The sequence below is a fragment of the Neocloeon triangulifer genome, unplaced genomic scaffold (assembly GCF_031216515.1).
Source record: "Neocloeon triangulifer isolate White Clay Creek 2 clone unplaced genomic scaffold, ASM3121651v1 ptg000010l, whole genome shotgun sequence".
NCBI lineage: Eukaryota > Metazoa > Arthropoda > Insecta > Ephemeroptera > Baetidae > Neocloeon > Neocloeon triangulifer.
Genome location: NW_026775552.1, coordinates 1,181,950 through 1,209,692, shown reverse-complemented (window position 1 = coordinate 1,209,692; position 27,743 = coordinate 1,181,950). Strand labels below are relative to the sequence as shown.

The following is a 27,743-nucleotide window of genomic DNA, read 5'->3' as shown; positions in this document are numbered from 1 at the left end:
CGGAAGAGGGGGAACTTTGATGCCGACCTGTCCGAAGGTGTGCGACTTTCCAGGCTCGACGGAGCCCAACACGCTCTTGATGATGGTCTTACTTAGTGCAAACTTTTCTTCTGCTTGCACTTGCTTTGTACGTCACAATCTAAAAGAATTATATAATTTTAAGAGAGATGCCAGTATAATATTAAATAAAATTATTGAAAGTTGATTTAATATGATGAATATGTTTCAAATATGATTGAAACAATATTTTCGAGATTATATTATGGACATTTCTATTTTCTAAATGATGTAGATATATATGAAGATTTTATTGCTCAATATTAGGTGTGCTTGATATATTATTCAAAGAAATAATAAAATTAATAATTACACAGACGGAAATAAACAACAAAGAGAAATTTAGAAGCAAAAATTATTTCGTATCTCTACTTAATTCATTGAACAAGCAAGCCGAACATTAAATTTATATTAACACAATTTTTAATTTTTTCTCCAAATTTTTTACATTTAACTCACAATCAAAGATTTTTTTCTACGGACTTCAACAAATAAAAAATTCATCATTTATTCTGTTCCAGATTTTAGTTTGAAAAATCATTGCTCGGTCTTCAAGATCAAATGAAATTTAATAAAATTATGATTCCATCAAGTTTGAAAAATTACAATTTTTAAATGTACTGAAAATTTTTCTAAACCAACCTGAACTAATTTGAGCCTGACGCGTCTTAAAGAGGCGTTCGAGTTGTCCTCGACCTCCAAAGTGGGCCGAAGGGTCTGGCCAGGGACGACGCCCCCCGTCGGCAACGACAGGACGACGTTGACAACACCCGCGGTGCAGCTGAACATGTGGGCCTGTGAAGCCGTCGCCGGTTCCTATGATTTTGAAAAAAAAAATAATAATAATAATAATAATTCCTTCAACTGATTATTTTGTTCGGATATTTACGGCTATTGGAGGGTCGATGTTGTTGAGATCGACGAGGGCGACGACGTTCAAGGGCACCGTCGTTTCGAGGTCGGACCTCCAGGGCCGGTCCACGACGGCGCTCAGGCAGTACCTGACGTAGCCGTGCTCGCCCTCGAACGACGACGGAATGTCCCTCGGCAGGTTGAAGTTGAAAGGGTACCGGTGTTGGCCACCATCAACAACCATTTCCTCCCTTCCTGTCAACAATTTTTTTTTTAAGGACTACATCAAAGATTCAGTTTTCATTATTGATGTGAGGGTGGATAAATTTTTTCATATTTTCTTTTTCCCGCTAAATTCGTTTAATTTAGAAATTCTTTTTCATTTGAATTTCTTTCAATTCAGGACAATGTTTTGTCAGGGTTAAAATTATTTTGGAGGGAAAACTATTCATCGCAATAATATTTTCGTCATTTTTGGAATTTGAAGATTAATCAAAAATAATAATGGGGTGGAATATATAATTAATACCAGATCCAACGAGGAGAGATTGTTGCCTAAAGTAAGGCTCCTTCTTTGAGTAGGTCGAGCTGCCGTCGCCGTCCGACTCGCTCCACGACGCCTTGGCTTTCCCCGTCAAATTTAAAGTGACGCCTTTTTTCATTGAATAATTAATTTATTAATTAACTAGAGATTTCCAAAATTTCACTATTTTGACAGAAAATCAATGAGCTTGTGAAAAAAAAAACAGCAAAACATAATTTAAATCATCTCACAAAAGGTCAAAGCCTGTAAAAAAAATTTGTTTAGTGACGTTTATTTGAAAAATGTGTGTTCAGAAAAATATTCATAATGCAATTTTTATTTAATAAAAACTTGTTAATTAATTTCAGATATTTTGGAAAAATAGAATTTTTTTCTCCATCAGTGCCGTGAAATGAAATTTTAAAATATTTCAAATTAAACATTTTCACCTCGAAATTTGAGTGGCTGATTGTTTTTGAGCGAAATCGTGCCTGACACGTTTTGCCCGGCGAAGAAAACGGCTTTTTCCAACACAATTTTCAATTCTTCCATATTTCGCCCAACAATTGCGAATCTGCGATCTGCACGCACAGATTGCGTCGCACCAACTGCCGAGGAAGAGAGAAGCGGCCGATAAGCTTATCACGAATTGAGTCCGAGAAAAAGCATCAAATAATCTTCCTTGAGAAATCGCGCATTCTCACTACAACCGGATATCACGCTTCATTATCAGTGCAATTGTGCGCGCGTCACCAATTTTGTTTCAGCAGGGTTTTTTTTTTCAAATTTCTTTTTCCGATTTATCTCTTTTACCATCAAATAGAAATATATAGTTTATTTTAAAGTCTAAAGAAACATTTTGTTTTGTGCGAAAGGTACGGAAAGGTACGAATAAAAAAAGGCGTGATTAATTTTTATCCTATTCGGTCCGAGCAAGAAGTTTTCCGTGACAGAGAGATTTCTATGAAAAGCTAATAAAGTTTAACAACGAGTCACTCTCATAAGCTGGTGAGAAGAAGATAAGAACATTATCTTAATAACCCTCGATTTATTTCCTTGATTATTTCAGTTGAAATTTTATCATTTCAATGAAGATATTGTAAAAGAAACGCGTAATTTTTGAAAACTTAATCGTTTAATTTTAAAGTTATTTCACCTGGTTTGTGAGGTTTACTTGAATTCAAAATTAATAATAATTATTAATACTATAAACTATAATTACAAATTTTTTCTTAACAAATTCAAAATTAATGCCACACACCCATCTGTAAAAGATTTGAATTTGCTTAAACAAATTTTATTTTTATTCCCTTACTTCAATATTTTTTCTCTTCAGAGATCAAGATTTTTCTCCCTTCATTTCAATCGAAATTAAGGCAAAAATAAGTTTAATAAATTTTGAAGTGAAACTTCGTTGGATTTTATTTTTTTATTTTTACTGAATTCTTATCAGTTTTTTTAAGTCAATATGCATATTGTTCTCGCCTTTAAATTCAGTTATTTATAGCTTATATCCAATTTGTAGTGGGAAAACTTTTCATTGAATCGTTTCTGACTCTGACAATAATTAATATCCTTAATTCCCTCCTACAATTACAGCTTATTATGTTATTATTTCCAAGCAATTTATTTTTCAGTCCCAGTTTAATTTTTAATTATTCTGGTTAATTTGCCTGGCGTAGAAAATGTCATTAATTACGTCCGAGGCTGATAAAGAACATAGTAATTAATAATGGAGTTACAACTACTCTTGAGAGCCCATTTATTTCCTGAAAGTGCGCGTCGTCACAATCTTATCTCAAAAGGCCAAGAAACACTTATAATTACAATTAACACGAGCGCGATTCATTTCAACGTTTTACGCGTTATAACTTTGAATTTTACATGCGAAACGCACACATATTTCAATAAACTTTAATTGCTTGAGGTTTTTGTGAAATTTTAAAAGAATATTAAGGAAAAATTGTAGAGCGGCAAAGCATGCAAAGGAGTGATAAAAAGGCGTGAGTGACATATCAAGAGTGAAAAATACAAACGGTTGTGATAACAATTTATCACCCTTCCTTGGAAATATGGGACAGCTTGGAAAAACAAAAGGATGGAAAAGTCATAAATTAAAAAGTGCTCTCGACACACACGCTAACTCCCAAATGCCCCAACCAAGTGTCCACGTAGAAGTTTTGATTGCCGGTGAATGACCTCGATATTGGGTCTTGCATTTCACTCCAGGACATGATGAGGTCTCAAGCGTTTCTTCTCCTGCTTTTTTCGATTCAGGTGGAAAATATTTCGTTTTATTCACTTTTTCTTCTGTTTTGATCACAAATTTAATCCCTTTTATAATATATCACATCAAAATTTGTGTTTTTATTTTCATTTCAATATCAATTGTGGCCGCGGTACGTTTTTCTTCCGTATTCTCAGTTTTAAATAATTTTCAGTAATGTTCAAGGTGATAATCTGTAGCAATTTAATTTAATTATCAAGGAGCTTATATGAAATTAGAACTTCGCAACCCTTTTTCTTCAAACGAATGTAAATTTTGGTTGACCTATTAATTTTGTTTTTCCATCTAAACCGAGGTGATATTAACATGATCCATTGAAATTTTTATCATTTTTCTCGTCTGGCCAATTGTTAGTAAAGAATTATTCCCAGAAAAACAATGTTAAATTTCAAAAATTCATTTCTCCTCATGACTTCAATCTTTCTTACCATCCCTCTTGGGAACTGAAATGCAAACCAATACTTTTCTTGAGAAAATTTGCCCTTTATTTTTACCTTTTCTTTTGCCTCTCTCCAATTATGCAAAAAAGGTACATGGAAACAAATTTAATGTCTCAGCTAAGGAACAAAAATATTGAAATAAATCGTGCACAAAATAGGAAAAGAAATTTTTCGGCTAATTTATCAGTACAACTGACATTTTATCATGGAAAAATCATTCTAAAATTACATAATTTATGTAACTTAGATTTTTTTTCCAACTGATTGTCTTTCTTGATGCTGGGAAATAGTACATGAAAAACATGTGTATTTGTTTGGTTCCAAATTGATGTGTGTAATAATTTGATATACAATCCAATTAAGGTTTTGGCCTTCGACTTTTCATCGTGGTGGCGAACCGGAAATGGAACCGAAATTCAAGCGATGGCCGACGACGCTTCACCAACTTTGGACGAGGAGAAAAGTGCGTTTTTAAATTCGATTTTGGTGCAAAATTTGAGCGAATCTTTTTCCCTCAGGGCTGCCTAGCGCTTCTGCTCGGATCATCGGCGGGTCCAACGCCAACCTGACCCAGTTTCCGTTCTTCGCGTTGATCTACTTCAGCGGCAACCCGCAGTGCGGCGGCTCGTTGATCTCCACGCAGTGGGTCCTGACGGCGGCCCGTGGCCTATCGGGGTGAGAAGGGAACTAATTCGTACAAAATACAGAGGGCCTTTGAAAAAAATTGACTTTTTTCTCAAAATATTTGTTGATTCAATACTAACTGAAGCGCAGAAAGTCAGAACCATATTATGGTCAATGTTCTAAAAGGGAATTAATGAGAAAAATAGATTTCCCTTTGGAAAATGTACTATAATGAGGCCCATCAACGTATGCATTCTGAAGTTTTAAAATTGAGGTTGTAATTATGCCTAGACTAATATTTAAAGAAGATAGAATCCTTTTGTTACAAAATAGTTTTCAAATTCTTCAATTTTGATTTAAATACAATTAAAATGTATTTAATCAATTTGTTTCAAATATAAAAAAGCCTCAACTTCTACATTTTAACGCAATGACCTTCGACCTGGAAACCTGGTGCCCATTAAGAAAAGATGCCTTGGTTCATTATTCATTAGCTCCAACCTCCCCCCCCCCCCCCCCGAGTAAATTAAAAAAGCTTTTGTCAAATTATTCATATGGCAGCGGTTTTAATAAACACTTATGTATCTCCACTTCTCCAGCGACCATATTGGAATTTGAATTAACCAAATCTGAAGATTTTTAAACCACAATTATAAACTACCATAAATTTTTGCAGAAAACAAATAATTATTAAATTCCAGAGCTAAAAAATTTGAGCTTCATTTTCTCAAAAACGTGAAAATTGCTGAAAATCACATTTTTCAGCCTAAAAAAAAACTTATCAAAAATTGATGGAATCACCCCAAATTTTCTAGACCAAATATTTACCAAAGTTATTAAGGAACATGCTGGTGTTATAGCCAAAATTAGTTTCACTGACTTTAAAATACGATGAAATTATTTTTGTGAAACTTTTACACAACCGAATCATAATCAAATTTAAATGCGTTTTTGAGCAATTCTTTTGCCGAACACATGGGTCCCCCGTCCCCCCAAATTTGATGCTGGCGTCCTGAAATTTTCGAGGCTTAATCCTCATGACTTGAAAGCAAACTTCAAAAATTTTTATCAAAAAAGTTTCAAAATTGCGGGACATTTTGAAAAAATAAAAAACTTAATTATCTCGGCTCCCAGTGGTCGCATAATGAAAATCTGGATATGGTTGGATTTGTCTCATCAATATCTACAAATATAAATTAATTTCAAGGTCATAGGTCAAAGGTCGAGGTCATTTATTTCAAATTCAAAATTTTAATCTCAAATTTGAAGATGTGCCTCACGCTAAAAGTCAAATTTGACATCGGCATTCAATTCCTCGAGAAATTTTACGTAATATATGTCAAAATTGCGATGTGGTTATTTTTGGTTAAATTTTAAATAAAATAAAAAGATTAAAAAACGTGGATTTTTGCCCCTCGGTGTGCAGAGTTTCTTAGATTATCATTAATTACTCGATTTGTGTTGATTTTAGACATATATTGTTCATCACAAAAAGTGACTTTCTCAACTAGACCAATTGAATGGTGTACATATCAATGACCTTTGGTGAACTTGGGTCAAAGGTCACCGTGACCCATGACCTTGAGTGACCTGACCTATATGTGTGATACGTAGTTGGAAAGATCTCGTTAAGAGGATAATTTTTGTCACAGGGTTTTTGTCTGTAGGTCTACTAGAACCGAAGTTATTAGGTTTAGTTTTTATAATGCAGATATTGCGATTTAATTATCATAAAACAACGATTAATTGAATTCTAGTAGACCTAGAGACAAAAACCCTGTGACAAAAATTATCCTCTTAACGAGATCTTTCCAACTACGTATCACACATATAGGTCAGGTCACTCAAGGTCATGGGTCACGGTGACCTTTGACCCAAGTTCACCAAAGGTCATTGATATGTACACCATTCAATTGGTCTAGTTGAGAATGTCACTTTTTGTGATGAACAATATATGTCTAAAATCAACACAAATCGAGTAATTAATGATAATCTAAGAAACTCTGCACACCGAGGGGCAAAAATCCACGTTTTTTAATCTTTTTATTTTATTTAAAATTTAACCAAAAATAACCACATCGCAATTTTGACATATATTACGTAAAATTTCTCGAGGAATTGAATGCCGATGTCAAATTTGACTTTTAGCGTGAGGCACATCTTCAAATTTGAGATTAAAATTTTGAATTTGAAATAAATGACCTCGACCTTTGACCTATGACCTTGAAATTAATTTATATTTGTAGATATTGATGAGACAAATCCAACCATATCCAGATTTTCATTATGCGACCACTGGGAGCCGAGATAATTAAGTTTTTTATTTTTTCAAAATGTCCCGCAATTTTGAAACTTTTTTGATAAAAATTTTTGAAGTTTGCTTTCAAGTCATGAGGATTAAGCCTCGAAAATTTCAGGACGCCAGCATCAAATTTGGGGGGACCCATGTGGATAGTAAAAGATTTGCTCTTTTCTGTTTTTCTTAGACATGATCTGAAGTGACCCAGATTTTCTGACTATGACAAAAGATCCTGAAGTCCACACCAAAAGTTTGAAGAAATAATTTTTTGATATTGAACTGTGGAAATCCCCATTCAGAAAATATCAAAGCTGTCACCGAATACATAATTATTAAAAACAAAATTTAAATAACAAATTTTTTAATTAGAACAATGTACGAAACATACTCGTATTCGTTGCCAAAAATTATTATCTCTAACTCTGTTCTTGCCCATAATCCCGTGTAGAACCTCGAAATTTGAAGTTTCTTTGTTAAAACTCAATTCTGTCTTTTGCGAGTTGATTGATTAATTTTTTAATTTACGGGGCAAATATTATTTTTGGTTGAGATTGCAGAGGCGGGGACTGACTTTTTTTACGCAGGACCCAGCTGTCCCAGCTTAATAACTACGCAATATATTTGGGGAATTTGGCGAGTCAATCGCCGTTCTCGACAGGGTCCGTCAAGGCGTTGCCCACCGCCATCTTCATCCACGAGCTGTACACGGCGGTTAATTACCAAAACAACATTGCCCTGATGCAAATCCCCACAGTCACCTTGACAGGTGAGAGCTCTTAATTATTTTCAATCTAGTGACTCAAATTTTCCACGCCCACAGCCAACATCCAGCCAGTGACGCTTGCCATTGACGCCACCAACAACTTCAACGGCCAGGTGGCGTTCCTCATGGGATTCGGAAGAACTGCCGACACGGGTTAATTATGAAATTTATCGGAGCATTTCCGAGTGAGATGTGAGATTGAGGGGGCATGGGGCATTGGACAAAAATATTACCGTATCTCATGTTAACAAATGTCAAAGTGGATGTCTGGGGCCTCCTTGCCAATTTTGAACTCAAAAAAGGGATATAATTGGCCAAAACTTTGGGGGTTGAAAAAAGACCCGAGATTTTCTTAATTTCCTTCACATTAGAGCGGATTAGGTTAAAACAAAGATCTAAAATGTTCCTAACTTAACTTTTTACGCTGAAAAACTTTGCTATTGTCATCAAAGTCGTAGACTTAAGGGACATATCTTTTTTTAGAGCTTTTTTAATATAAGTCAAATTTTGACGATGATACCGCCCTCCGATTTTTCTAGTGGTATAGACAAAAATGTAGCCCTTGAAATTTTACATCGGCCATGTAATTTTCAGAATGGTCATTTTTCCGTTTTTGAGGATATACATATATGTTTGAATGAAAAACGTGCTTTTCCGTGGAATAATTTTGGATGAAAAATTTTAAAAACCTGAAAAATCAATAAATATGAAGTAAGTTTTGCTTTTCAGAGTCAAAATCGCTTAAAAATATAATATATATTGCGGTTTCGATTGATTTTTCAGGTTTTTAAGATTTTTCATCTAAAAATGTGCCTCGGGAAAGCCCCCTTTCATTATTTAAACTGAATTTTCCTCAAAAATTGAAAAAATAGCCATTCTGAAAATTACAGGACCAAAGTACAATTTCACGGGCCACATTATTGTTTCTATACCACCAAGAAAAATCGGGGAGGGGGAACCGTTCCGATCATTGTTCTAACCCAAACTGTTCCAAAGTTAAGGAAAAAAAACATCTCGGGTCATTTTTTCAACCCCCAATATTTTGGGCAACGCCCCTTTTTCGAGGTATCAATATTGGCCCCTCGAGACACCCACTTTGAAGTATGTTAATAAAATAAGATAAGGTAATTTTTTGTCCAAAGCCCCCTCAATCTCACTCGGAAATTCTCATTTTAATTTTTATCAGTAAAAAAATTATGAAAGATGCTAAATCCAAGCAAGTCAATTCGCAGTTAATTCTTCTACCCAATAAAAATTTCACTGGGCTAAAAAAATGGGGTCAATTCATCTTCAATAAAACAAAGAACGTCATTTTTGGCTACAGGGTCTTCGACCTCAACGACACCCCAGGCAAAAGTTCTGAGCAAGCTTTTAAAATGTGAGCAAGCTTGCTCATTCTTGTCCTGCTCAAATCCAGCCTACAATTCGAACACATTCTGCTCAGCCTGCTCACAGAAAAAGTGAAGGCAAACCCTGCTCATTCTTGCTCACCCTGCCCATTCTTGCTCACCCTGCCCTATCCTCTGCTCGTTCTTGCTTTCTCTGCTCGCGACCCCCAAACCACGTTGCTCGTGCACTGCTCGATCCTGCTCTTTCTGCTCACGACTTTTAAACCCCAATCCGTTGCTCATGGGCTGCTCATTCCTGCTTTTCTTGCTCAAAACTCTGCTCGTTCTTGCTTTCTCTGCTCGCGACCCCCAAACCTGTTGCTCGTGCGCTGCTCGATCCTGCTCACGACTTTCAAACCCCGATCCGTTGCTCGTAGGCTGCTCATTCTTGCTCTTCCTGCTCTGAACTCTGCTCGATCATGCTTTTTCAGCTCGCTAATTGACAATCTTAGCTTGAAGTTTGCGTATTATATTGCTTTATTTGCTCAATATTTTCAAAACAAAATTATATACTTCTTCAACCTTAAAAAATAAAGCTACCATAAATAAATATTCTTTCATATATATACTTCTTTTTCAATTTGTTCATTGTATAATTCTGACTTAGTAGGACTTAATTCAATTTAATAATTTTTTCAATTCATTTATAACATTTCAATAGAAAAACTAAATGCAAATGCACTATCAATACTATTATTATCTGATCTCAAATTTCATTTCAGAAAACACAATTTAGACCGATTTAGACAATACGTATATTATTTTATCATTCATGGCTAAAAGAAAAAATTTACAAATATAAAAGCATAATCAATATTAATAATTCCAACTTGCAAGAAGGATTTAAAATTTATTTTGCACAAAAAAAACTTTTAACATGCGCTGTGTTCTACATAGAGCATAAATTTAAAATAAAATTTTGATAGAAAAAATACGTTCATAATTTTTGCTATTTTTTATTCCTAATCAATAAATTATCACAATATTGACAAATTTTTTTATTTTTTAGAAAGAGAAATCCAAACAAATAATTTCCAAGATGACAATAAATCAGAGACAATATAATTTATTTAAAAAAAGTAAAGTTGTTATGGCATTAAATTAAAGGAATTTTTCCATTGTGGTTTAATTGAATAAGCTAGTTTTTAACAGAGGTTTTTAAATCTCATAATAATGAAAAAATTAATTTTTGAGAGAAATTCAACAATTTTAATTAAAATTACATGCTGCGCTAAAAGAAAAATGTAAATTTTACTTATCTTTTAGAGTTGAGAGTAGTAAAAAGGCTGCCAGTTTTGTGGTGTCTGGAAACCCATCCTGAGATCCAGCAAAGGAAATAATATGCGTCTAAAAATGAGAATAAATTAGGCAAGTGAGTTAGTTGTAAATTAAAATTCTAGTTATTTACCTAATAGATACGAAACACACGCTGAAGGTGTCCTCACAACGGCCAGTCCCTTCAATCAGGCAGATGCCGCTTCAATTCCAGAAGGATATGCGGATTTCTGTCAAAAAGCCATGATTAATCTTCAAATAACCAGCATATTTATGATTACTTACGTTAAGACAACATCTTTGCTGAATCTTTGCTTGATTTTAAATTGAATTTCCACCCTGAAATCGTGTGAAGTCGAAATCCCCTCAGAATCGACCGTTTTGTTTACTTGCCAACGCTCAATGCATCACGCGGCGACGCGGCACGCACAGCGATGCTCATTTGTTTTAACTGTTTGACTAGTGGCGCCATGAGCAGCTTGTGCAAGATTGAGCAGACCTTGCTCGATCAAGAGCAAGAATAGCAATGCTTGCTCAATGGAGCAAGATATGAGCAAGGCTTGCTTTTTTTAGAATAAGGGACCAATTTAAATGCTTAAATTACTCAAAAATGTTGGGGAAAAAATTCAAACTGATTCTAATTTTTTATTATTATTTCGGTATTAAATTTACCTTGTTTCAAAACTTTTTTCCGTCCAGAGTATTTTCCGGTATTTTAATTTTTATTCTTATATTTATGAGATTAGATTAGAGTATTAAAGCGGCTTTTATAATTTTTAAAATATATTATATTGAATGTAAATTTTTTTGTAATTATCAATGATTACTCATGGATACTTTAAAATTATGATTTATGACATCGTTAAGTTAATTTTGGATTTAAATATTTAACAAATTGTTAATTTAAATTATAAATCAATTTTGTTTTCAATTTTAAAAATATTAAATATAAAAAAGTAATTATTTTAAAATTATCACAAAATCAAAAATTAAAATTTGAAAAATAAAATAAATGATACATTATAAAAAACAACAATAAATGTAGCAAACTATTTGATTAATAATGTTTTTATAAAAAAACAATATAAATTGCTTGCTCACCCACCTCGGAATTTGTTAGAGCAGATAAGAGCAGACGTGAGCAAGTCTTGCTTGATGCCGAAATTCCCGGTGGGCAAAGAAAGCAAGAATGAGCAAGTTCAGCTTCCTCGAGCAGAGTGAGCAAACCTTGCTCTGGTGCTCCGGACTTTGTCAGAGCAGAAAAAGCAGACGTGAGCAAGTCTTGCTTGATGCCAAAATTGTCGGTGAGCAAGGAAAGCGAGAATGAGCAAGTTCAGCTTCCTTGAGCAGAGTGAGCAGAGCTTGCTCATGCTCCTCGAGCAGGTTGAGCAAGAAAAAGCAGAGCAAGAATCCCTCAAAAACCCTTTTGAGCAGACTGTGCAAGACCTGCTCTGCTCATTCTTGCTCAAATTGAATAATCTTGCTCAAAACTTTTGCCTGGGCACTGAAGTTTGCTGATATAACTGTGAACGACGGGACACGGTGCACGTCAGACTTTGGTTCTGGGTCTTACACAAGCTCCACCCTTTGCGCTAAAGATCCCAATGGCTTGAAAGGGCCTTGCGGGGTGAGTCGATTTCCAAGTTTATTTTTAAATTGCCTAGTTTTTAGAGAATAAAAAATTTAATTTTGCTTATCTGTTTCAAAAACGGGTGGTGCAAATTGGAAAATCGACGAGAATAAGAATTTAAAATATAAAGCTAGTTCTCTCATTTTATTTAGCCACGAGATTATGGTGATCCGTTGGTGTACCTCGATGGAAGCAACACTTGGATACAAATCGGAATTACCTCCGATATCTCTGCTAATCCATGCTTGTCCAAAGCTGCAATATTCACTCGCGTTGCTGCATTTACAGCATGGATTGAATCGAAAATTCCGAGTACGTATTTATGAATACAGCTGCTGATGCTGAGGATACACTTTTTGATAATAAAAAAACCGAAGTAAATATTTATCCAGGCAGGATTTTCCCGCCTTTTAAATATATGTATTTTTTGCAATTAATATATTCACGAATGGATATAATTATTTTAATCACATATATTATTTACGCAGCCACAACGACAACCTCAACCTCAACAACCACCACCACAACACCCACCACCACCACCACGACTCCCACCACCACCACCACAACACCAACCACCACCACCACGACTCCCACCACCACCACCACAACACCAACCACCACCACCACGAATCCCACCACCACAACCACGACTCCCACCACCACCACCACAACACCCACCACGACCACAACACCCACCACCACGACTCCCACCACCACCACCATGACACCCACCACCACCACCACCACTCCCACCACCACCACCCCGACACCTTCAACAACGACCACGACAGCAGAGTCAACGACAACCACAACAGAGCCAACAACTACCACAAGTGAGATAATGGCAATCCAGGAAAACATTGAGTATTTCCTGAATATTCCAGTATATTTAGGAGCTGAGCGTGAACTTACAAATATATATATATATATATATATATATAGATATATATATATATATATATATATATATATATATATATATATATATATATATATATATATATATATATATATATATATCGCTGCAAGTCCTTTCAAATGAGCTAAATCCATAGCCGGTCTGGTAGCAAAAGAGCTAAATCCATGGCCGGTCAGCTAGCAAAGGAGCTAAATCCACGTTTTCAAAGTTTTCAGTAGGAAGAAAAAACTGAATATAGTCAGAACCCTTTGATGCAATAATTGCAATCATTTAGAATAAGTTGAAGGATATAATTAGTCATATTTTTCCAGCATTATATTTATTTTAAACGCATGATTTGATTAATGGGTTCCAAAAAATGAGGTCAATATAGAATAGACTAATTACGTTAGAATTGCAAGTTGCTTGTTTTTTTCTAGTATTAAAAACTAGAATTGAAGTATTACAATTTTTAAATGATTTATTATTAATTATTTTAATAATTGATAATATTTAATGTATAAAATAAATTTTTATACATTAAATATTAGAAATATTATAAAAAAATTATCGCTTATTTTTTTCAATTTTAATAGTAATTTTAAAGATATCTTAATTTTAAATGGTGTTGATGTTGATTATTATAATGTTCATGAATAAAAAGGGAAAAATCATGAATTTTCACCTCCATAATTTGTAGCAACTAATTTCAGCATTAATTCGTAATTCATCGCTTCAGATTTTAGACTAACAAAGTAATGTAAAAATGTTCACCAACTTTTCACTTTCTTTTCTGTTTTGTGTTGCACAAGGCATTTCCCTTCCAATCCAATATAATTCTCATGATTTTTTAATTTTATTATTTTCAGACTTTATCATCTGAGGCTGAGATTTTTCTTGCAAAATTTATCAAACTCAATATTATTTTCTCCGCTTAAACTTGATTAATTTTTGCGCTTATTTATAACATTATTTGGTATAATATATATTAATACTCCAATAATATAATCAAGAGAAATAAAGATAACCCGCATTCTCAAACTTTTTAGTTATAATTCTCGCGATTTTTAGTATTATGTGGCTCGCTTGATGGGCTGAGCAAACAAAATTTGCTCAACAGTTTGAAATTTTCTGAGATGGCTCGCACCGCTACCTGACGATTTTATGTGAAGAATAAGTTTTAATTATCAATCAATTTAAGTATAAAACAAGAAACGTAACTATTTTTTTATGTACAGCTAATTTATGGGATATCAATATGTTTTAAAATTAAAATGCTGGTTTATCCTCTCTAATCTCAATTTGAGTTTTTTTTTTTAGCAGTCAATCTTTGAATAATGGGCTGATTTTTTTCATCTCTGGAGGATGTGTTTAATATTTACCACTGAGAACCAACTTGAAGTGTCAAATAATAAAAATGAGTTTAATAACTCGATTGTATTACTGGTCAAAACGTCTGAGGTACTGGTGCATTTTAAATTTAAAATTTAAACGCAATTTTTTCGAATCAAAATATAAAATTCATAAATTTAGTATAATTTTTGTTAGGAACTGAAGTTTCTTTATTATCTAGGAGATTATAATTTATAATCTTTTAATATATTTAGTGCTGGCTGTGCTGCATAATTAATTTTAATTCACTAGGGAAATATAGTATGGGTAATGTGGTTCAAGAGTCAATATTCAGCAATGGTGCTGATAGAATACATGAAGAAAACCATCTTGCAGTTATTTAAGTGCAATGCAAGAAATTTGTTTTAAAGTTTAATTAATTCTGTTTCTCATGACAAATTTTTACTAACTGAATTTTTTTAAATGGAATATTAAAATATTTTTGCAGCTGTGACCAAATATTTTAATTTTTTAATATTCAACGTCAGCACAAATTTATGACCGTAAAAAAACAAAACTTTTGGTGAGCCTGATTGGAAAAAAATCATCAAAGTTATTGTAAGTTATCAATACAGGTCAAATCAATATATTTTATAATACTTTTACAACGATCATCAAACTAAATTGTTATTTGCTTTTGCTTTTTAAAACCATTCATTGTGTTTCTGGTCAATATCAAATGAGAAGTTCTTTTTTATCAATAATTGTGTAATGCTTGATGTTCAGTTGGCGGTCTTTCATTTTTTGTTGAATTTATTTTCAATTAATTCACTTGTTTTTATCTAATCATGATTTCTTGTCTACGTTTGTTTTCTACATCACATTTATGTATACGGTTTTTCAAGATTAACTCATGGACAGAAAAAGTATTTTCAATATTATTTATTCATGCATAAAACAACTCCCCGATTGAAAAATCGAGCAGAGCTTGTTAAACGAGAGTGACACTATACACTTTTATTTCACTAGTTTTAATAATATGGCATAATATTAATCCTTAATCTTGCCGAATACTCAGATTTTTATATGTTAAATTAAATTTGAAAAATTATCTCTCAAATGACACCAAGTTTATAAAAATTGGATCAAGAAAACTAAGGAAACGTAATGATCATTATTAATATGCACCGAAATTCGACCGTGTATGGCGCGGCTGCATAACCACGGCATATCATTATAGGCACTTTCCCCACCCATGTTGCCATATGAACTTTGCTATCTAATGATACCCAGTCACTCATAAGGTGAAAACGAACCAATTTCACGAAAAAACGCGTTATAGGTCAATAGGGGATTTTGCTCCTTTGCTTTTTAGCTCCTTTGGCACTTAGCTCTTTTGCTACCTGACCGGCAATGGAGCTCTTTTGAAAGGACTTGCAGCGATATATATATATATATATATATATATATATATATATATATATATATATATATATATATATATATATATATATCTATATATATATATATATATATATATATATATATATATATATATATATATATATATATATATATATATATATATATATATATATATATATATATATATATATATATATATATATATATATATATATATATATATATATATATATATATATATATATATATATATATATATATATATATATATATATATATATATATATATATATATATATATATATGTTGTTGTCCGAAAGCGCTGAGTTGACTGAATGCATTCGGTCCAAGAGCGCTTTGGTCTGAATGCATTCGGTCTAAAGCCGCTTGGCCCGAATGCATTCAGTCTGGACCAAACGCAATCCACAATGAAATCTCCTACTCTCAGCGCGTTCGGTCTAACAACTTGGTCCAAAAGCAACTTTTTTTAAGAGCTGCCAACTTTTGCGCTATTTTTAGTGATAAAACCGTGAAACATTATCGCAGTGGATTTAGAACATAACCAGGAAAGAGATCTTTACAGAATATGAACTTCATCACGCATAAATTTTTTATTAATATTATTATTTTTGTTTTAATTTTTTTAATAAAATGTGATTTCCTTGTACAAGTACCCTTGACAAAAGCTTCAGCAGGAATGAATTTCAGCCAGCTGAGAGTAGTTCTTTGTTATCGATAGCACAAGTTGGGGTGGTTTTAAAAGTGTTAATTTAGGGAAATTTTCGCCCTCAATTTATATTTTTTATTATCAAAACAGGAATTTTTCTAACTTTTTTAGATTGGTTTTGTCTCAGTATCTCGCGTCTCGGAATGTAATTCCACGTAAAAGGCGTTTTGTCTAAAGTAACTAATTTAACAAATAATATGTTTAAACGTAATAAACAAGACCAATTAATTAATTAATTGGTTGCTGTATAGGCCAAAGAAAATTAAAAAATAAACTTGCCGTCTCATAAAAATTGAATTTTTATCATTTTCTTCTGCGCACCTCTTATTTCCTTCTAAACCTGCTCGAACGTAGTCTCGCGGTTATCACAAAAAAAATAGCGCAAAAGTTGGCAGCTCTTAAAAAAAAATTGCTTTTGGACCAAGTTGTTAGACCGAACGCGCTGAGATTAGGAGATTTCATTGTGGATTGCGTTTGGTCCAGACCAAATGCATTTGGGCCAAGCGGCGTTAGACCGAATGCATTCAGACCAAAGCGCTCTTAGACCGAATGCATTCAGTCAACTCAGCGCGTTCGGACAACAACATATATATATATATATATATATATATATATAAATATATTATCTAAAAATATAAAACATTAAAGAAAAGACACAAATGCTTCAAATAAATTCATAAACTCTATGTTTCCTGGGTAATAGAGCCACCGACTACCAGCACCACTGAGCAAACGACTACCACAAGTGAAGAAACGATGAGCGCGGCCGAACAGACGACAAGCACCACCACTAGAAGCTGAAGCAAGCACAAGCACGGCCGAGCAGACAAGCACCACCAATGAACCACCTACAAGCACGACCGAGCAGACAAGCACCACCACTGAAGCAACCACAAGCACGGCCGAGCAGACAAGCACCACCACTGAAGCAACCACAAGCACTGCCGAACAGACAAGCACCACCACTGAACCAACTACAAGCACGACCGAACAAACGACAAGCACCACCACTGAAGCAACTACAAGCACGGCCGAACAGACAAGCACCACCACTGAACCAACTACAAGCACGGCAGAACAAACGACAAGCACCACCACTGAAGCAACAACAAGCACGGTTGAACAGACAAGCACCACCACTGAAGCAACTACAAGCACGGCCGAACAGACAAGCACCACCACTGAACCAACTACAAGCACGACCGAACAAACGACAAGCACCACCACTGAAGCAACTACAAGCACGGCCGAACAGACAAGCACCACCACTGAAGCACCCACAAGCACGGCCGAACAGACAAGCACCACCACTGAAGCAACTACAAGCACGGCAGAACAGACAAGCACCACCACTGAACCAACAACAAGCACGACCGAACAAACGACAAGCACCACCACTGAAGCAACTACAAGCACGGCAGAACAGACAAGCACCACCACTGAACCAACAACAAGCACGACCGAACAAACGACAAGCACCACCACTGAAGCAACCACAAGCACTGCCGAACAGACAAGCACCACCACTGAACCAACTACAAGCACGGCCGAACAGACAAGCACCACCACTGAACCAACAACAAGCACGGCCGAACAGACAAGCACCACCACTGAACCAACTACAAGCACGGCCGAACAAACGACAAGCACCACCACTGAACCAACTACAAGCACGGCAGAACAGACAAGCACCACCACTGAACCAACAACAAGCACGGTAGAACAGACAAGCACCACCACTGAAGCAACTACAAGCACGGCAGAACAGACAAGCACCACCACTGAACCAACAACAAGCACGACCGAACAAACGACAAGCACCACCACTGAAGCAACTACAAGCACGGCAGAACAGACAAGCACCACCACTGAACCAACAACAAGCACGACCGAACAAACGACAAGCACCACCACTGAAGCAACTACAAGCACGGCCGAACAGACAAGCACCACCACTGAACCAACTACAAGCACGACCGAACAAACGACAAGCACCACCACTGAAGCAACTACAAGCACGGCCGAACAGACAAGCACCACCACTGAACCAACAACAAGCACGGTAGAACAGACAAGCACCACCACTGAAGCAACTACAAGCACGGCAGAACAGACAAGCACCACCACTGAACCAACAACAAGCACGACCGAACAAACGACAAGCACCACCACTGAAGCAACTACAAGCACGGCCGAACAGACAAGCACCACCACTGAACCAACTACAAGCACGGCCGAACAAACGACAAGCACCACCACTGAAGCAACTACAAGCACGGCCGAACAGACAAGCACCACCACTGAACCAACTACAAGCACGGCCGAACAAACGACAAGCACCACCACTGAACCAACTACAAGCACGGCAGAACAGACAAGCACCACCACTGAACCAACTACAAGCACGACCGAACAAACGACAAGCACCACCACTGAAGCAACAACAAGCACGGCTGAACAGACAAGCACCACCACTGAAGAAACTACAATCACGACCGAACAAACGACAAGCACCACCACTGAACCAACTACAAGCACGGCTGAACAGACAAGCACCACCACTGAACCAACAACAAGCACGGTAGAACAGACAAGCACCAGCACTGAAGCAACGACAAGCACGGCTGAACAGACAAGCACCACCACTGAAGAAACTACAATCACGACCGAACAAACGACAAGCACCACCACTGAACCAACTACAAGCACGGCTGAACAGACAAGCACCACCACTGAACCAACAACAAGCACGGTAGAACAGACAAGCACCACCACTGAACCAACGACAAGCACGGCCGAACAGACAAGCACCACCACTGAAGCCACTACAAGCACGACCGAACAAACGACAAGCACCACCACTGAAGCAACAACAAGCACTGCCGAACAGACAAGCACCACCACTGAAGCACCCACAAGCACGGCCGAACAGACAAGCACCACCACTGAACCAACTACAAGCACGACCGAACAAACGACAAGCACCACCACTGAAGCAACAACAAGCACGGTTGAACAGACAAGCACCACCACTGAAGCAACTACAAGCACGGCCGAACAAACGACAAGCACCACCACTGAACCAACTACAAGCACGGCCGAACCGACAAGCACCACCACTGAAGCACCCACAAGCACGGCCGAACAGACAAGCACCACCACTGAACCAACTACAAGCACGACCGAACAAACGACAAGCACCACCACTGAAGCAACAACAAGCACGGCTGAACAGACAAGCACCACCACTGAAGAAACGACGAGCACGGCCGAGCTTACCAGCACTACAACTTATGCTACGACACCGACATTAGAGACAACAATAACCACAGTCGAGCTATCATCAACAACGAAAGTACCAACAACAGCAACAACCAAAGCCTCATCAACCACTGCCGGTTTGTACAGACCTTTTTATAATTTCATATATTTTTATCAAATTGTAGATGCAAATTTTCAGGAATGTATTTTATTGATCCATAAATATTGAAGGAAATTGAAATGTATTCCAATGTGTTCAATATTAATGCCTTAAATTGAAATGCATCGAAAAATTTCTAGAGGAACAAGAATATGACTTGGCATATGCGAAACATTATTTGCAGCAAATGCTGCGCATCCCAAAATTATGTTGGTACACGGCTGCCGTCAGAGCCATGGGGCCTTATGGTTCGGGCGGAAGACATCTTTTTTTTGGCCAATATAATAGAGCTGATGCGCGGCCTTTGATTTGCAGATTAAAATTAATACAAATTATTAAATTACTATTAAAATTTGCATTCATGTAGGCAGGAATAGTTTTAATTTGATCGATTTTTCGTGTTTACATTCAAATATTTTGATTTACATTTTTGTAAAAAATATTTGCACAAAACAGCACCAACAAATGCAAAAAAATCTCGTACGAAACTAATTTGTCTTATCTTCTAATTTTGGAATCAAAGTATTCCCTTGCATTATACAAATATCATTTTTAAAACTGCAGTTTTGACAACAATCACGGCCAGACCTCCGCCAGTGTCCCCGCCTAAAAATTGCCCTGCTCCCCATTACAAGGTGAAAATGCATTCATTTTTTTTATTGATTATTAAAAAAAAATTATCAACACGCACGCAGAATATATTTAAGTGCTGCAAGAATCGGCCGAAAAAACTGGTTCTCTACAACGAATCTGATAGGAAGTGCGGCGTGACCAAAGAAGCCCTGAACGCGTTCAACGTCTTCTCGCTGAACAAGCAGCAACTTCTCCTTAATTCTCCGGCCAATTCGATCCGCTTCCGAAGTCATCAGGTCAAACTTGCCTTTGGCAAAAATGCCGTGCGTTATTCCAAAAGAAATTTGAAATAAATTTAACCAAATTATTCTTTTCAGTGCTTCGTCAATTGTTACTTGATGAAAAAGGAAATTGTAAATCGGAATTTTTTGAATTGAGAATCTTCTTTAAAATTATGATATGATTGTTGCAGATTTCCGGACACTACGTAATCAACGAGGCCAAGCTGACCCATTTCCTGACCTTCCGGCAAAAGGACAACACGTGGAAGTCGATCATTTCGGCAGCAGTGTCCGAATGCTTGTCCACTGTCCAAGGTAAACAACACATGCAATACCAATTGGCCTGTGATGAATTTAATGCAGGGACATGCGTGAAAACTTCAGATCGAAACATAAAGTGAATAATTTTTATGAGTTATAATATTCCCCAAAATTTGTTCTTTTTTTTCATTTCAAAAAGCAAAATATCGAGCTTTTAGTTTTTCTGCTTGAGTAACAAAGCAACCTTCTTAGACTAATTTTGCAACGCGGATCAGCTTTTCAATGGTGCCTAAACGTGTAGGAATATGTTCAAGCCAGGTCACTCTCAGCTAAATTTAGATTTTAAACTAGTCAATTTTCGAATTTGTTTTTGGAGATATAGGCAAAAATGTAACTCGTCTAATTTAGAATGGATTTGTTAAATATCAAAATTAGTGAATAATTTTTTGTTTTAATTTGATTAGAAAATTAAAATTCGTGATGGAATTATGATCCCTACGAAAGCATAAAATTAATAAGCGAAGCAACGTTTCATTTCTTCAAAACTTTGATTAGAGATGTTCATTTCGAAAATGTGGCTTAATCGATATTTAGCTCAAAGTATATCTCGAATAGAAAAATTAAAATCTCGATTTTTGAGTTTTTGAACAAAAAATTGTCAAAATTCGAAAACAATTTTGGGAATTGCGTAACGTACTGGGCGTAACATAAGGACAGAATGTTATCATTGAAAAAAATTGCAATGGGTCACGAAATTCATCCTGTGTATAATTAAAATCTTGAACTTCAGCTCTTCACATTCCTGACTTTATCTGGCAAAAACACAAATGTCCTGGAAAGGCGTTCGTCGTGGTGCAGTGCGTTCTCCTCAGAATGATCCACGTAATATGCAATTGGATATAATAATTTTTCATTAAACTTTATAAAGTTATAACTTCAATATTTCAAATTTTGCAGAGTTGCCCAAGTATAGGTACCAAAGTTTATTGTGAACAGATTGAACAGTTTTTAATGTGTATTTTTTCCCAGTGCCGAGCAAATCGTGCAAGAGGAAGTACAAATTGTTCAATAAATGCTACCCAAATATTTTGAAACGATCAAGGCGGCACAGGCAGTACGACGGTGACGAAGACTTTGCGGAGTACGAAGAGCTGCAGCCATCTCTGGCAATCTTTTCTGCTTCAGAAGATTTTATTGAGAGTTAATGATTTTAATCTAGAGATAAAATAGTTGTAAGATTAAGTTTCCCTTTTTGAATAATATTTTTCAATTAAATAAATTACTTTTCACGTCCTTTGCAAGAGGCGTACATTCTTGTTTCTTTTGCGAAGCCGCGAGTTTCTTACTAATAAATCCCCACACATAATTTTATTTGCAACTAAACAAAAACAAAAAAAAAACAGCGTGATGAAAAGGAGCTAAGGTTTTTTTTTTATTATTCCTATGTTTTTTTCTCTCTTTATTAAAGGTACAAAATTTAGTGCTCCAACGTATGCAACGGGTAGGGCAAGCGAGTTAAGCAGGTTGCTCGCATAAGAATTTAATTTTTTCAGAATAAACATTGTACACTTTTAACATGATACGTTCATTATGTGTTTCTCGATTTGCGATTGAATACATTTGGAGATCATAAGATTGTTCCTTTCCATTTTCATGACAATTCCAATTGTGGGCCACTCCGTTATGGGTTTGCGAGCTTCAGGCTGGAGGCGCGCTCGCCCGAGAGCGTGGACAAAGGGTGGGGATCGTGAGCCCCCTCGAGAACACAACCGCCCTTTTGTCCTCGCCGTACGCACGGCCTTCCCCACGTCCTCGACCTCGCTGCGCCTCCACCCCTCGCTCGCGGCTTCTGCAAAAATTAATCACCGAGGTTGCCCAACTCCGGCCGAGTTGCCGGATCGTGCGGTGGTCTGGTTTGTGGTGTGCGTGAAACGTGCAATTCTTAATTATGCAGACATGCGTCGCGCGCGCCTCCTATAGAGGTTTCCGCAATAATTTGGAAAAATCAGTTTCCTCAAAAATTACACCGCCACCAGAATTGAAGGCGCGACGTAAAACCACTATTGTACGCGCGATGTAATGCAAGTGATGCCAACTGAAATCGGGGGATTTTGGGAACTACGTCGCGCGTACTGTAACATTACCAAGCTTTTTACCTCTGCCCCAAAAGCAGCCTGCGAGCAGTAAAACTGCAGTGACCCATGTTCGTAGAAAGTTTGTTGCTTACAATCAAGTTTGACTTCCTTGAAATACCGGGTGCGTCGTCCGGAAACACACCAACAGTGGGGAGGTACATAAGAAAAATTAGGTGAACACGTCACAAGGCCTCCTTTTCAACCCTATATGTTAAATTTTTGAACCGATTTAAATTCACAGGTCAACCTTGAAAGTTTCCTCAAAGGTTCGATGAATCCCGCCGAGTTTCATGTTCTTGATCGCCGAGTTTTGATCAAGTTAATTGAAAGATATTTTAATTTTATTTCTAGTGTCCCATCAATTTTAAATTAAAATCGCAAGAATCTGCCATTTTTATTTATTCCTTCAAAAAAGGGCTGTATTATCAGAAACCAAGCCAAAACAATAAATTTTGTTTCGTTTTTGTTTGATTTGAAAATTATACAATGCACGCGTTTTTTTTTATAATTTTAAGTTACGCGATTACCATATACATATATGCTGTGGTGGCATTTCCAACTTTGCATAAATGAACTTTCTGTGCTTATTCTTAGCCGCTTTTAGTTGTTTTGTCTTTAAAACAGCATTCCAAAATGGCATAAAATTGGAGATTGAGAATTTAGGGTTAATTAATTGATCTGCGTGTTTCTGAATAAATAGCAATTTTTCATAATTTCATAATATTGGGCGTTCAAATTTCTTGGGTGATGTAAACATTTAAGCTCAATTAATTGCATTGTGATTAAGAGGGACGGCAGCGTCAGGCGATTCAAAAGTAATAAAAGCATTATCCAGACACAGTTGTCAATTTTGCTCTTCAAATTTAGTAAGATTTGAGCCAAAAATTTGTTCTGGGCGACAAAAGTTAATAAAACAATATGGTGACAAGTTCATAACTTTCATAAGAATGGGAAATTTCCAGGCTACTTTTTTTCAGTTTTTGTTACCTTAATTGTTTTGCCCTAGCAGCTAAAAAACGTCAACGCGGTTCACTTTACACCTTATTGCGTTTCCTTTTATAATTTTACTGCTTGAAATTTTCAAGAGGTTTACGTCAGGGCTTTTATCAGTAGAGAGGACACCGGACGTGAAATGAGACCATTAATTTAATTCTTTTGCTCTTTTCTGCACAACGGTGAAGGGAAATAATCATCTGCTTCCTCCACGAAGGACGGGACAGAACATTTTTCTTCAGCGATAGCGTTCATCAATGTTTCAAATGCCTGCGTATGTGTCCGACCCGTCAACCGAGTTTGAACTTTCTGTAGAAATTCAGCTTTTGAACTTGTAACTTTTGCATAGAGATGCCCCTATTCTATTTCTGCACTGCAAATCTGCACTGTGAGCAATTGTCAAACCTAGTCTGAGCAGAGCGTCGACACGAATTGCTTAGATATTTTCTTGATTATTTTGGCCCTTATAAAAACCATAGAGTATATTTTGTATTTTGTTCATAAATATGTTTCCGAACAATTTCATTAGGCGTTCTTGACCTCAAAGTTCCAATTTTCTCACACTTTGGTATTATCTCTTTTGGGGAAACCAAAAATGTTGCAAAACAAATTGGCAAATTTTCAAATTAGCATTCCTTTTAACACCTGCCGTCGTATACATTCAACCTTTTGTTACAAGAAAGAATGTGCAGTAGTTTTTACACACGTTATGGATGAGGCAAGTGGTAGATTTTTAATGAATAAAGTTTCTTTTTCCCACTCTTGCCTTCAATGATCCTTCCTCGGCTTAGTGAGCTATTGCACTTAAACGGTGAGATTTACAATTAAAATTGCTTTTTTTACTTCTGTACCGTATAAAATTATTATATAACGAAATATAAAATAATAATTTATTGATAAAATGAGGATATATTGAAAATAATGCTGCACCGCGCAACACGGGCGTTCAGAAAGTTGCCCAACTTCAGCTTAGAGAGTCCTGATCTTATATACATATGTATGTGTTGCGACGTTCCTTGCATCAAAATTTCAAAATGAGTAACTCGATACTTACAAAATTAATTATAGTTTTTAGATTTCAATTTGCAGTTTTTCACATCTCACAAAATTTTAACAAGATTTTGAATGTGTGTTCAACGGGACCAAATTATGGTACCGCGGGATTCCTTTCCCGAAATTTCTTTCCCTTTCCCGCCCGTTCCCGCTCTTTGATTGGGAATTTTTTCCCGCGGGAGTCCCGTTCCTGAAGTTGGATTCCCGTTCCTTCCTGTCCCGCTCAAATTTTTTTTTTAAATACACGTCCGTGAATGAACGTTTCCGTTCCGTCCCGAGTGAGAATGAGTCTTTTGTGCCCCCAGCTACATTGAGTCAAATTTAATATTGCCGAAGTGTGATGTGAATGTGATCTTTTGAAGAAAAGTTTATTTTGGCCTGCCTAATTTAAGTTTCTAGTTGCAATGTTCATAGTTCATACTTCATAGAGCCTTTTCACTATACTCTTTTTTTCTGCGAAAACGCCCACCTGCGACTTATGACAGTACACGAAAAGCAGTGCTAAGACTGCTATTAGTGGATATTGTTTTTACCTCGATTTTTTACTAAAATTTGACAAGATTCAATGATAATTGATCTTAAGCCGAGTAAAACTTATGAGAGAAACAAGATAGACCTGAAAAAAATATTGAGAAAGTTCACTTGAGCATTCATGAATTTAATATTGCGTTATTTTTGTCAAACAGAATAATATTCTTTATCGCCAAGACGCATTTATATTAATATCGTTGATATTTTTGATAAAACACTTTAATATAGAAAGAAGAAAAAATAAGCCAGGTTATTTTTCTCTATTAAGCTTGGTTTTTCGTTTGCTTATCCTTCTTCGCTCTTCTTTGATAAGCTCCAGTAATTAATTAAAAATGATTCCTAAAATTAATAAAATTAATTTCACTGTAAGAAATGACAGAGTTCCCAAATCCTAATTAAGTAAAAATGTATAAATATTCTAGACGAATAGAATATGACATGCATACAAATATATAATTAAATTGTCAGCATATAATTTGATTTTCTAGAAATAATTTTTTTAATCAAATTCTAAAAATTTTCAAGGCTTGTTATTGTGATAGCAGCAACCAAATTATAATTTATCAAAATACTAGTTACTATATGAAAAATATAATTTATTCCCGTGAGTTTAAATTAAATTTTATATAAAATATGCAGAGTATTCAAAAAGTTACATACAAAATAATCCAAAAGAATAAAATGAAGTCTCTGGTTGCATCATCAAATTTAATAAAAATAGCTCGTCATTTATTACTTAATTTTTAATTTTCAGTTTGTTTCAATTACTCAATTTAAACAGTTGTCGAATTAAGTAGTAAAGGTCATTTATCAAAAACCGTATACATATATTATTATGTTTAACAGGTCTTTCGATTCGATCTATTTTGCGCTATTTTTATGAGTGTATAGTGTGTAAAAGAAAAACTTTATAAATCTTGATATTAATTTTTAACTATTTTCGGTGCAGGACAACTTGAAATTTTACGTCAATCAACTCTTTCTATATACCGCTCTATACTTTACCTGCATTTGGTTGCAGATCGTTAAATATGTAGCCAGATATGCTTATGAATTAAGTAAATCAGAGAAAATTTCAATATTTCTTCATAGGGGGTATAGGACTTGCGCTAGTTTCGTTTACTGTCATGTTCGTATCGCCACGAGATGGGTGTGTTCGTTAATGCATCTTTTCGCCTCTTTTATTTTTTTCATTTTCTCCTCCCCGTACGAGCGGATAGTAAGTAAAGTAGCAAAGGGAAAAAATTTGTGTGCATGCGCTTATTAATTTAATTGAAAAAGTACATACGTAATTATCACTCTCCAAGGTAAAACGCTATTTAAACTATTTAAAGGAAAAAATCTGATGCAATCATAATTTTCCCGCGGGAATCCCGGCACCGTCAATCAAGTCCCAGTTCCTCCCGGCACTGTTCCCGCTCAGCACGATTAGCACCGTTCCCGCAAGAATCCCGCAAGTCCCGCGGGAAATTTTATTTTCCCGTTCCCGTTGAACACTCTTTTGAATTATATAAATTATACATATTTATCTTAAAAATCTCACTATTTCGGCTAAAAAATTAATTTCTGCACGAAAAAGCAAATCATCATCACATCCTATAAACGTCAAAACCTGTTAAAAGATTTGCTGCATCTAATTTTGAATATTGTTTAGAACATTGGTACAATTTTATCAAATAGAAATGTGTTAATTACTATAAATCACAAATATTATGGTAAAATTAAGTTTCTTTTTCTTGCTCATCGTCGGCGTGAAATGAAATTTTCAATGTTGAGAAAAATAATAAACATGCATTTTCACCTCGAAATTTGAGTGGCTGATTGTTTCTGAGCGAAATCGTGCCTGACACGTTTTGCCTGGCGAAGAAAACGGCTTTTTCCAACACAATTTTCAATTCTTCCATATTTCGCCCAACAATTGCGAATCTGCGATCTGCACGCACAGATTGCGTCGCACCAACTGCCGAGGAAG

General features: G+C 35.7%; 3 protein-coding genes and 1 long non-coding RNA gene across 6 annotated transcripts; 2 read left to right on the top strand and 2 right to left on the bottom strand.

Moving 5' to 3' along the window:
- Nucleotides 1–27,743, bottom strand: LOC132195708 (arrestin domain-containing protein 17-like). Of its 3 annotated transcripts, XM_059617877.1 has the most exons (6): nt 27,573–27,665; nt 1,882–4,826; nt 1,439–1,561; nt 947–1,164; nt 700–873; nt 1–139 (listed from the first exon to the last, which is right to left on the bottom strand). In XM_059617877.1, the coding sequence occupies exons 2-6, from the start codon at nt 1,982–1,984 to the stop codon at nt 89–91; spliced, it is 669 nt and encodes a 222-aa protein (XP_059473860.1). In that variant the 5' UTR covers nt 1,985–4,826; nt 27,573–27,665; the 3' UTR covers nt 1–88. The 3 variants fall into 3 exon arrangements, with proteins under 3 accessions (XP_059473860.1, XP_059473861.1, XP_059473859.1); XM_059617878.1 differs by lacking the exon at nt 1,882–4,826 and having other exon boundaries at nt 27,573–27,743; XM_059617876.1 differs by lacking the exon at nt 27,573–27,665 and having other exon boundaries at nt 1,882–5,263.
- LOC132195796 (uncharacterized) lies at nt 4,583–8,003 on the top strand. The gene is made up of 4 exons (XM_059618006.1): nt 4,583–4,622; nt 4,678–4,834; nt 7,667–7,848; nt 7,903–8,003. Exons 1-4 carry the CDS (start codon nt 4,583–4,585, stop codon nt 8,001–8,003), a joined length of 480 nt encoding a protein of 159 aa, XP_059473989.1.
- On the bottom strand, nt 10,292–11,425 carry LOC132195712 (uncharacterized). The gene is made up of 3 exons (XR_009441681.1): nt 10,794–11,425; nt 10,642–10,738; nt 10,292–10,580 (listed from the first exon to the last, which is right to left on the bottom strand). It is a non-coding gene; the product is annotated as an uncharacterized LOC132195712 (long non-coding RNA).
- Nucleotides 11,832–22,264, top strand: LOC132195795 (mucin-5AC-like). The gene is made up of 9 exons (XM_059618005.1): nt 11,832–11,911; nt 17,298–19,921; nt 20,509–20,579; nt 20,652–20,840; nt 20,895–20,930; nt 20,990–21,113; nt 21,850–21,941; nt 22,017–22,032; nt 22,089–22,264. Exons 1-9 carry the CDS (start codon nt 11,832–11,834, stop codon nt 22,262–22,264), a joined length of 3,408 nt encoding a protein of 1,135 aa, XP_059473988.1.